Raw genomic sequence first — 13,081 nt, 5'->3', positions numbered from 1 at the left:
ATTAGATACACGGCTCAGCAGACAATATCACACAGGATAGGATTAGATACACGGCTCAGCAGACAGTATCACACAGGATGGGATTAGATACACGGCTCAGCAGACAGTATCACACAGGAGAGGATTAGATACACGGCTCAGCAGACAGTATCACACAGGATAGGATTAGATACACGGCTCAGCAGACAGTATCACACAGGAGAGGATTAGATACACAGCTCAGCAGACAGTATCACACAGGATTGGATTAGATACACGGCTCAGCAGACAGTACCACACAGGATTGGATTAGATACACGGCTCAGCAGACAGTATCACACAGAAGAGGATTAGATACACGGCTCAGCAGACAGTATCACACAGGATAGGATTAGATACACGGCTCAGCAGACAGTATCACACAGGAGAGGATTAGATACACGGCTCAGCAGACAGTATCACACAGGAGAGGATTAGATACACAGCTCAGCAGACAGTATCACACAGGATAGGATTAGATACACGGCTCAGCCTGTATCACACAGGATAGGATTAGATACACAGCTCAGCAGGCAGTATCACACAGGATAGGATTAGATACACGGCTCAGCAGACAGTATCACACAGGATAGGATTAGATACACGGCTCAGCAGACAGTATCACACAGGATAGGATTAGATACACGGCTCAGCAGACAGTATCACACAGGAGAGGATTAGATACACGGCTCAGCAGACAGTATCACACAGGATAGGATTAGATACACGGCTCAGCAGACAGTATCACACAGGATAGGATTAGATACACGGATTAGCAGACAGTATCACACAGGATAGGATTAGATACACGGCTCAGCAGACAGTATCACACAGGATAGGATTAGATACACGGATTAGCAGACAGTATCACACAGGATAGGATTAGATACACGGCTCAGCAGACAGTATCACATAGGATAGGATTAGATACATGGATAAGCAGACAATATCACACAGTATAGGATTAGATACACGGCTCAGCAGATAGTATCACACAGGAGAGGATTAGATACACAGCTCAGCAGACAGTATCACACAGGAGAGGATTAGATACACAGCTCAGCAGACAGTATCACACAGGAGAGGATTAGATACACGGCTCAGCAGACAGTATCACACAGGAGAGGATTAGATACACAGCTCAGCAGACAGTATCACACAGGAGAGGATTAGATACACAGCTCAGCAGACAGTATCACACAGGAGAGGATTAGATACACAGCTCAGCAGACAGTATCACACAGGAGAAGATTAGATACATGGCTCAGCAGACAGTATCACACAGGATAGGATTAGATACACGGCTCAGCAGACAGTATCACACAGGAGAGGATTAGATACACAGCTCAGCAGACAGTATCACACAGGAGAGGATTAGATACACTGCTCAGCAGACAGTATCACACAGGATAGGATTAGATACACGGCTCAGCAGACAGTATCACACAGGAGAGGATTAGATACACGGCTCAGCAGACAGTATCACACAGGAGAGGATTAGATACACGGCTCAGCAGACAGTATGACACAGGATAGGATTAGATACACGGCTCAGCAGGCAGTATCACACAGGATAGGATTAGATACACGACTCAGCAGACAGTATCACACAGGAGAGGATTAGATACACAGCTCAGCAGACAGTATCACACAGGAGAGGATTAGATACACAGCTCAGCAGACAGTATCACACAGGAGAGGATTAGATACACGGCTCAGCAGACAGTATCACACAGGAGAGGATTAGATACACGGCTCAGCAGGCAGTATCACACAGGATAGGATTAGATACACGGCTCAGCAGACAGTATCACACAGGAGAGGATTAGATACACGGCTCAGCAGACAGTATCACACAGGATAGGATTAGATACACGGCTCAGCAGGCAGTATCACACAGGATAGGATTAGATACACGGCTCAGCAGGCAGTATCACACAGGATAGGATTAGATACACGGCTCAGCAGACAGTATCACACAGGAGAGGATTAGATACACGGCTCAGCAGACAGTATCACACAGGATAAGATTAGATACACTGCTCAGCAGACAGTATCACACAGGATAGGATTAGATACACGGCTCAGCAGACAGTATCACACAGGAGAGGATTAGATACACGGCTCAGCAGACAGTATCACACAGGATAGGATTAGATACACGGCTCAGCAGACAGTATCACACAGGATAGGATTAGATACACAGCTCAGCAGACAGTATCACACAGGAGAGGATTAGATACACGGCTCAGCAGACAGTATCACACAGGATAGGATTAGGTACACGACTCAGCAGACAGTATCACACAGGATAGGATTAGATACACGGCTCAGCAGACAGTATCACACAGGAGAGGATTAGATACATGGCTCAGCAGACAGTATCACACAGGAGAGGATTAGATACACGGCTCAGCTGACAGTATCACACAGGAGAGGATTAGATACATGGCTCAGCAGACAGTATCACACAGGAGAGGATTAGATACACGGCTCAGCAGACGGTATCACAGAGGATAGGATTAGATACATGGCTCAGCAGACAGTATCACACAGGAGAGGATTAGATACACGGCTCAGCAGACAGTATCACACAGGATAGGATTAGATACACGGCTCAGCAGACAGTATCACACAGGAGAGGATTAGATACACGGCTCAGCAGACGGTATCACACAGGAGAGGATTAGATACACGGCTCAGCAGACAGTATCACACAGGAGAGGATTAGATACACGGCTCAGCAGACGGTATCACAGAGGATAGGATTAGATACATGGCTCAGCAGACAGTATCACACAGGAGAGGATTAGATACACGGCTCAGCAGACAGTATCACACAGGATAGGATTAGATACACGGCTCAGCTGACAGTATCACACAGGAGAGGATTAGATACACGGCTCAGCAGACAGTATCACACAGGAGAGGATTAGATACACGGCTCAGCAGACAGTATCACACAGGATAGGATTAGATACACGGCTCAGCAGACAGTATCACACAGGATAGGATTAGATACACGGCTCAGCAGACAGTATCACACAGGAGAGGATTAGATACACGGCTCAGCAGACAGTATCACACAGGATAGGATTAGATACACAGCTCAGCAGACAGTATCACACAGGAGAGGATTAGATACACGGCTCAGCAGACAGTATCACACAGGAGAGGATTAGATACACGGCTCAGCAGACAGTATCACACAGGATAGGATTAGATACGCGGCTCAGCAGACAGTATCACACAGGAGAGGATTAGATACACGGCTCAGCAGACAGTATCACACAGGATAGGATTAGATACACAGCTCAGCAGACAGTATCACACAGGATAGGATTAGATACACGGCTCAGCAGACAGTATCACACAGGATAGGATTAGATACACGGCTCAGCAGACAGTATCACACAGGATAGGATTAGATACACGGCTCAGCAGACAGTATCACACAGGATAGGATTAGATACACAGCTCAGCAGACAGTATCACACAGGAGAGGATTAGATACACGGCTCAGCAGACGGTATCACACAGGGGAGGATTAGATACACGGCTCAGCAGACAGTATCACACAGGAGAGGATTAGATACACGGCTCAGCAGACAGTATCACACAGGATAGGATTAGATACACGGCTCAGCAGACAGTATCACACAGGAGAGGATTAGATACACGGCTCAGCAGACGGTATCACACAGGAGAGGATTAGATACACGGCTCAGCAGACAGTATCACACAGGATAGGATTAGATACACGGCTCAGCAGACAGTATCACACAGGAGAGGATTAGATACACGGCTCAGCAGACAGTATCACACAGGATAGGATTAGATACACAGCTCAGCAGACAGCATCACACAGGATAGGATTAGATACACAGCTCAGCAGACAGTATCACACAGGAGAGGATTAGATACACGGCTCAGCAGACAGTATCACACAGGATAGGATTAGATACACGGCTCTGCAGACAGTATCACACAGGATAGGATTAGATACACAGCTGAGCAGACGGTATCACACAGGATAGGATTAGATACACGGCTCAGCAGACAGTATCACACAGGATAGGATTAGATACACAGCTGAGCAGACGGTATCACACAGGATAGGATTAGATACACGGCTCAGCAGACAGTATCACACAGGATAGGATTAGATACACAGCTGAGCAGACGGTATCACACAGGAGAGGATTAGATACACGGCTCAGCAGACAGTATCACACAGGATAGGATTAGATACACGGCTCAGCAGACAGTATCACACAGGAGAGGATTAGATACACGGCTCAGCAGACGGTATCACACAGGATAGGATTAGATACACGGCTCAGCAGACAGTATCACACAGGAGAGGATTAGATACACGGCTCAGCAGACGGTATCACAGAGGATAGGATTAGATACATGGCTCAGCAGACAGTATCACACAGGAGAGGATTAGATACACGGCTCAGCAGACAGTATCACACAGGATAGGATTAGATACACAGCTCAGCAGACAGTATCACACAGGATAGGATTAGATACACGGCTCAGCAGACAGTATCACACAGGAGAGGATTAGATACACGGCTCAGCAGACAGTATCACACAGGATAGGATTAGATACACGGCTCAGCAGACAGTATCACACAGGATAGGATTAGATACATGGCTCAGCAGACAGTATCACACAGGAGAGGATTAGATACACGGCTCAGCAGACAGTATCACACAGGATAGGATTAGATACACAGCTCAGCAGACAGTATCACACAGGAGAGGATTAGATACACGGCTCAGCAGACAGTATCACACAGGAGAGGATTAGATACACGGCTCAGCAGACAGTATCACACAGGATAGGATTAGATACACAGCTCAGCAGACAGTATCACACAGGATAGGATTAGATACGCGGCTCAGCAGACAGTATCACACAGGAGAGGATTAGATACACGGCTCAGCAGACAGTATCACACAGGATAGGATTAGATACACAGCTCAGCAGACAGTATCACACAGGATAGGATTAGATACACGGCTCAGCAGACAGTATCACACAGGATAGGATTAGATACACGGCTCAGCAGACAGTATCACACAGGATAGGATTAGATACACGGCTCAGCAGACAGTATCACACAGGATAGGATTAGATACACAGCTCAGCAGACAGTATCACACAGGAGAGGATTAGATACACGGCTCAGCAGACGGTATCACACAGGGGAGGATTAGATACACGGCTCAGCAGACAGTATCACACAGGAGAGGATTAGATACACGGCTCAGCAGACAGTATCACACAGGATAGGATTAGATACACGGCTCAGCAGACAGTATCACACAGGAGAGGATTAGATACACGGCTCAGCAGACGGTATCACACAGGAGAGGATTAGATACACGGCTCAGCAGACAGTATCACACAGGATAGGATTAGATACACAGCTCAGCAGACAGCATCACACAGGATAGGATTAGATACACAGCTCAGCAGACAGTATCACACAGGAGAGGATTAGATACACGGCTCAGCAGACAGTATCACACAGGATAGGATTAGATACACGGCTCTGCAGACAGTATCACACAGGATAGGATTAGATACACAGCTGAGCAGACGGTATCACACAGGAGAGGATTAGATACACAGCTCAGCAGACAGTATCACACAGGATAGGATTAGATACACAGCTGAGCAGACGGTATCACACAGGATAGGATTAGATACACGGCTCAGCAGACAGTATCACACAGGAGAGGATTAGATACACGGCTCAGCAGACAGTATCACACAGGAGAGGATTAGATACACGGCTCAGCAGACAGTATCACACAGGATAGGATTAGATACACAGCTCAGCAGACAGTATCACACAGGAGAGGATTAGATACATGGCTCAGCAGACAGTATCACACAGGAGAGGATTAGATACACGACTCAGCAGACAGTATCACACAGGAGAGGATTAGATACACGGCTCAGCAGACAGTATCACACAGGATAGGATTAGATACACGGCTCAGCAGACGGTATCACACAGGATAGGATTAGATACACGGCTCAGCAGACAGTATCACACAGGAGAGGATTAGATACACAGCTCAGCAGACAGTATCACACAGGATAGGATTAGATACACGGCTCAGCAGACAGTATCACACAGGAGAGGATTAGATACATGGCTCAGCAGACAGTATCACACAGGATAGGATTAGATACACAGCTCAGCAGACAGTATCACACAGGAGAGGATTAGATACACGGCTCAGCAGACAGTATCACACAGGTTAGGATTAGATACACGGCTCAGCAGACAGTATCACACAGGAGAGGATTAGATACACGGCTCAGCAGACAGTATCACACAGGAGAGGATTAGATACACGGCTCAGCAGACAGTATCACACAGGAGAGGATTAGATACACGGCTCGGCACACAGTATCACACAGGATAGGATTAGATACACAGCTCAGCAGACAGTATCACACAGGATAGGATTAGATACACAGCTCAGCAGACAGTATCACACAGGATAGGATTAGATACACAGCTCAGCAGACAGTATCACACAGGAGAGGATTAGATACACGGCTCAGCAGACAGTATCACACAGGAGAGGATTAGATACATGGCTCAGCAGACAATATCACACAGGAGAGGATTAGATACACGGCTCAGCAGACAGTATCACACAGGAGAGGATTAGATACACGGCTCAGCAGACAGTGTCACACAGGATAGGATTAGATACACAGCTCAGCAGACAGAATCACACAGGATAGGATTAGATACACGGCTCAGCAGACAGTATCACACAGGATAGGATTAGATACACGGCTCAGCAGACAGTATCACACAGGATAGGATTAGATACATGGCTCAGCACACAGTATCACACAGGATAGGATTAGATACACAGCTCAGCAGACAGTATCACACAGGAGAGGATTAGATACACGGCTCAGCAGACAGTATCACACAGGATAGGATTAGATACACGGCTCTGCAGACAGTATCACACAGGATAGGATTAGATACACAGCTCAGCAGACAGTATCACACAGGATAGGATTAGATACACGGCTCAGCAGACAGTATCACACAGGATAGGATTAGATACACGGCTCAGCAGACAGTATCACACAGGATAGGATTAGATACATGGCTCAGCAGACAGTATCACACAGGAGAGGATTAGATACATGGCTCAGCAGACAGTATCACACAGGATAGGATTAGATACACGGCTCAGCAGACAGTATCACACAGGAGAGGATTAGATACACGGCTCAGCAGACAGTATCACACAGGATAGGATTAGATACACGGCTCAGCAGACAGTATCACACAGGAGAGGATTAGATACATGGCTCAGCAGACAGTATCACACAGGAGAGGATTAGATACACAGCTCAGCAGACAGTATCACACAGGATAGGATTAGATACACGGCTCAGCAGACAGTATCACACAGGATAGGATTAGATACACAGCTCAGCAGCACATTATCCTGGGCATGACTGATGATGACAGTGTCAGGTACTCACTGGGTGAAGCAGTGTGCGGCGCTCAGCACCCATTGGTCGGAGATCAGGGAACCTCCGCAGACTGACATCCCTCTGTACCATACACTGGCTTGCCAGGGCCAGGCGCCTTCTGCAGCATCTGTTCCTCTGGCTATCCTTCTCGTGATCACGGGGGAGCCACAGGTCGGGGGAAGCATCATGTCGGGGAAGACCACCGCTGGGAGGACTGCAGAGAAGATATAATTAATGCCTCACACTTCAGAGACAATCACTGCAGCATTATATACAGTGGGGATAATAAGTATTTGACACTCTGGTGATTTTGCAGTTTTCCCACCTACAGAGAATGAAGGGGTCTGTAATTTTTATCGTCGGTCACTTCACCTGTGAGAGACAGAATCTAAAAATAATATCCAGAAAATCACATTGTAGGATTGTTACATAATTAATTTGCATTTTATTGCAGGAAATAAGTATTTGATACAATAGAAAAACAGAACTTAATATTTGGTGCAGAAACCTTTGTTATAATTGCAGAGGTCGGACATTTCCTGTAGTTCTTTGACCAGGTTTGCACACACGGCAGCAGGGATTTTGGCCCCCTCCTCCATACAGATCTTCTCCAGATCTTTCAGGTTTCGGGGCTGTCATTGGGCAACATTGAGTTTCAGCTCCCTCCAGAGATTTTCCGATTGGGTTCAGGTCTGGAGATCGGCTAGACCACTCCAGGACCTTGAAATGCTTCTTACGGAGCCGCTCCTTAGTTGCCCTGGCTGTGTATTTTGGGTCATTGTCATGCTGGAAGACCCAGCCACCATCCATCTTCAATGCTTTTACTGAGGGAAGAAGGTTGTTGGTCAAAATCTCACGATACATGACCCCATCCATCCTTTCTTCAATACATTGCAGTCATCCTTTCCTCTTTGCAGAGAAGCACCACCAAGGTATGATTTTTCCCCACCATGCTTCACAGTTGGGACGATGTTCTTGGGGTTGTTCACATCCTTCTTTTTCCTCCTAAGACAGCAAGTGAAGTTGATACCAAAAAGTTCTATTTTGTCTCATCTGACCACATGACCTTCTCCCATGCCTTCTTTGGATTATCCAGATAGTTATTGGCGAATGTCAAACGGGCCTGGACATATGTTGGTGTGAACAGGGGGACCTTGCATGCACTGCAGGATTTTATTCCATGACGGCATAGTGTGTTACTAATGGTAATGTTTTGAGACTGTGGTCCCAACTCTCTTCAGGTCACTGACCAAGTCCTCCCGTGTAGTTCTGGGCTGATTCCTGACCTTTCTCAGAATCAGCCTTACCCCACGAGGCGAGATCTTGCATGGAGCCCCAGACCAAGGAAGATTGACAGTCATCTTGTGTTTCTTCCATTTTCTAATAATTTTGCCAACAGTTGTTGCCTTCTCACCAAGCTGCTGCCTGTAGCCCATCCCAGCCTTGTACAGGTCTACCATTTTGTCCCTGGTGTCCTTAGACAGCTCTTTGGTCTTGGCCATGGTGGAGAGGTCGGAGTGTGATTGATTGATTGTGTGGACAGGTGTCTTTTATACAGGTAACGAGTTCAAACAGGTGCAATTAAAACAGGTAATGAGTGCAGAGTAGGAGAGCTTCTTAAAGAAACACTAACAGGTCTGTGAGAGGCAGAATTCTTGCTGGTTGGTCGGAGATCAAATACTTATTTCATGTAATAAAATGCTAATTAATTATGTAAAAATCATACAATGTGATTTTCTGGATTTTATTTTTAGATTCCGTCTGTCACAGGTGAAGTGACCTACGATAAAAATTACAGACCTCTCCTCTTTTTGGGGATCTGCAGATTGGGGACATATATTCAATATACTGTAAAAAAAAGTCCCTAATGGTGGAGGCCGTACTTTATACTGGAAAAACCTGGTAACAGGATCCCTTTAAGCAAATAGACTTCATGAAAAATATTCTACCATCTTTATTCTGCAGACTGATCAGTCTTTTATACAGACAAGTGACATGACAAATCTTAAACTATCAATTATCCGGCGCCCCCCATACACATTAGATTGTCAGCCAAACTCGTCAATATTGGTGGGTTTTGCTGACATTAGTCCAATATAAATGGGGGGCATTATTGAAAGTTCAACAGACAAAATAAGAAGATCACAACTGGAAAAAAAAAAAGGCGTGATATGGAAAATTTTTGGAAAATGTCAAGGAGAACACCAGCGGGGGTCCCACTGCTGCCACCATTATATCGGGGATACACAACTCCTCCAATCATCAGGACAATCACATAATTGACTGACGATTGATGGATGAGGCTGCGGCTTCTCCCCGACGATTGATGGACGAGGCTGCGGCTTCTCCCCGACGATTAATGGCGGAGGCTGCAGCTTCTCCCCGACTATTGATGGACGAGGACACCGGTTTTAGGTAGCGCATGGCATCAGGGGTGGGGTTTACAGAACAAAAAGGGACAGAGCTATTCAATTTTATATATTTAATCCTGAAAGATAGACAGTGTTTATAAAAATATGTAAAGATGATGCAAAATGGGAACAAAACAATACGGTACATACAATTACATCGGATAAAAGGGATAACGAAAGAAAAGTACTAAACCTGATGCCACGTGAAATGGCTAAGAGCTTAGCGGAAAGAGGTTCTCCTATGTCTTTATGGATTTAAATGGGATAACGAAAGAAAAGTACTAAACCTGATGTCACGGAAATGGCTAAGAGCTTAGCGGAAGGAGGTTCTCCTATGTCTTTATGGATTTAAATGGGATAACGAAAGAAAAGTACTAAACCTGATGTCACGGAAATGGCTAAGAGCTTAGCGGAAGGAGGTTCTCCTATGTCTTTATGGATTTAAATTTTTCTCTATGACAGACAAGATCAGGGGAAAGATGACTATTAACACACATGATTGTGGCTTATGTATGAAAATTTAAGAAAAGAAACTGAAGGGCTAATACAAGCTGCCGAGTAGAAGAAAATGTGAACAAATGCCAGGATAGAAAAGTCTTCTGATGACGCCGGGTGCAGACTATGCAAGGAATCAGATGATTCATCTTATGCTGAACACTTTCTTGGTAAGAGCCCAATGTGTGACGAAGGCCGACGCCAACAACTATAAATGATAAACTATAACATTGTAACATATAAGTGTAACAACAATCCTAAAATATCGTAATTTTGATATGATCATCATTAACTCACCAGACAGCAGAAGACCGAACAGGAGTCTCATCATCCTCTCCGCGGTGATGCTGGGAGAAGATCTGCAGATGTTGGACTTGTCTCTTCGCCTCTTGATCCTGAACTTTAGTTCTTTGGAAGCGCAATATCCTGGAATGTTGCCCAACCTGTCCATGGTGCCGGAGGGTTTGATGTCTCCTCTTAACTTACTCAGTATATGTTTAAGGAAATGAACTTGTTGGCATCACAGAGCAGCAGAGACGTTACAGTGTCACCTGCGCACTTGACCCGAGCATCATCTCTACAGTCACCGATCAAGGTCTCGACCCACAAAATTAGAGCAGAAAGGAAATTCCTGAGAGTCTGACCCGAATAAGCAGAGTAATAAAGAGCATCTCCTCAGTCTTTGTTGGAGAGATATTCTAGTAGATAGGATTCTGATACCAATTAACCCTCCATTGCAAATTTGATTTATTAGAAACTTTGTCAAGCTTTAAAACTTTTTGCAATACACAGGAATAATGTAAATAGATGAACACAACAAATACAGTATATCAAGTGGTTTCTCCAAATTCACCACAAAAAATGTGACTCCTGCGGCTTCAGGATTATTCACCACTGAATAGAAACCCACATAATAGCTCATTTGACTCTAGCAGCAGATGTAATAATCCCGGGGTCATCATTAGTTACATCAGGTGCTGGAGACGACAAATCAAATGCCCGAACTGACTGAGGGATTGTGACTATGAATATTTAATATTAATCTCTTAATATTTAAGAGATTCTTACAGTGAAGCACGGTGGGGATTCGTTGATGCCTACAGTTAAGCATGACGGAGACTCAATGAAGTCTACAGTGGGGCATGACGGGGACTCGACAATGAATACATTGAAGTATGGTGGGGGCTCAGTGATTTGTACTGTAAAGCATGGCGGGGACTCGGTGATGTCTACAGTGAAGTACAGAGTGGGCTCAGTGATGTCTACAGTGGAGCTCAGCGGGGGCTCTGTGATGTCTACAGTGAAGTATGGTTGGGGCTCGGTGATGTCTACAGTGAAGTACAGAGTGGGCTCAGTAATGCTTACACTGGAGCACGGCGGAGGCTCGGTGATGTCTACGGTGAAGTATGGTGGGGGCACGGAGATGTCTACAGTGAAGTATGTCAGGGGCTCAGTGATGTTTACAGTGAAGCATGACAGGGGCTTGGTGATGTCTACAGTGAAGTATGGCGGGGGCTCAGTGATGTTTACAGTGAAGCATGACGGGGGCTTGGTGATGTCTACAGTGAATTATGGCGGGGTCTCAGTGATGTCTACAGTGAAGCATGGTAGCGGCTCGGTGATGTCTACAGTGAAGTGTAGCAGAGGCTTGGCGATGTCTACAATGAAATGTGGTGATGTCTACAGTGAAGCATGGTAGGGGCTCGGTGATGTCTACAGTGAAGTGTAGCAGAGGCACGGCGATCTCTACAATGAAATGTGGTGAGGGCTCAGTGATGTCTACAGTGATGTGTGACGGGGCCTCAGTGTTGTCTACAGTGAAGCATGGTAGGGGCTCGGTGATGTCTACAGTGAAGTATGGCGGTGGCTCGGTGATGTCTACAGTGAAGCATGGCGGGGGCTCAGTGATGTCTACAGTGATGTATAGCAGAGGCTTGGCGATGTCTACAATGAAATGTGGTGAGGGCTCAGTGATGTCTACAGTGATGTGTGCGGGGCTCAGTGATGTCTACAGTGAAGCATGACGGGGGCTCAGTGATGTTTACAGTGAAGCATGACGGGGGCTTGGTGATGTCTACAGTGAAGTATGGCGGGGGCTCAGTGATGTCTACAGTGAAGCATGGTAGGGGCTCGGTGATGTCTACAGTGAAGTGTAGCAGAGGCATGGCGATGTCTACAATGAAATGTGGTGAGGGCTCAGTGATGTCTACAGTGATGTGTGCGGGGTTCAGTGATGTCTACAGTGAAGCATGAAGGCTCGGTAATATTTAGCTGCTGCTTTGCTTCCCTGGGCCTTGTAAACCTGCAGCATGTAGAGAGCAAGCTGTATTCAATCAAGTGTTAAGAAATCCTATTAGAAATCATCATGCATTTTGTAAGGAAGCTGAAGGTTGGATGTCATTGGACTTTGCCACATGACATCCATCCCAGCACCTCACAGTCCACCAGGGCTCGGTTTCAGAAGAAGTCTCAGAAGATTCTGGACTGGATGTTAGAGTTGTTTGACTTTAACCATATACAGTAGATAATCTTTGGTGGGATGGGTAGAGAGAGTCTGCTACAAAACCCAGATTATTAGTGTGTAGCAGGTCATGACAGCTAGAAGGGCAGTAGGTCA

The 13,081-nt window shown here is 45.9% G+C and overlaps 1 protein-coding gene across 1 annotated transcript in view; it reads right to left on the bottom strand.

The window, feature by feature from the left end:
- The window catches only part of LOC141162621 (serine protease 33-like), a 114,934-nt gene extending 103,897 nt beyond the window's left edge, over window positions 1–11,037 (bottom strand). Inside the window, exons 1-2 of the mRNA XM_073648896.1 lie at window positions 10,762–11,037; window positions 7,568–7,772 (exon numbers count right to left, since the gene is read on the bottom strand). Coding sequence (XP_073504997.1) covers window positions 7,568–7,772; window positions 10,762–10,915 — 359 coding nt within the window. The 5' untranslated portion in view covers window positions 10,916–11,037. The remainder of the gene's footprint in view (window positions 1–7,567; window positions 7,773–10,761) is intronic.
- Between the last annotated feature and the right edge of the window lie 2,044 nt (window positions 11,038–13,081).

This window comes from Phyllobates terribilis, unplaced genomic scaffold (genome assembly GCF_046119375.1).
Source record: "Phyllobates terribilis strain yellow unplaced genomic scaffold, ASM4611937v1 Scaffold_9__5_contigs__length_417890890, whole genome shotgun sequence".
NCBI lineage: Eukaryota > Metazoa > Chordata > Amphibia > Anura > Dendrobatidae > Phyllobates > Phyllobates terribilis.
Note: the sequence above shows the minus strand (reverse complement) of the source record. Positions and strands in the feature narration are given on the sequence as shown.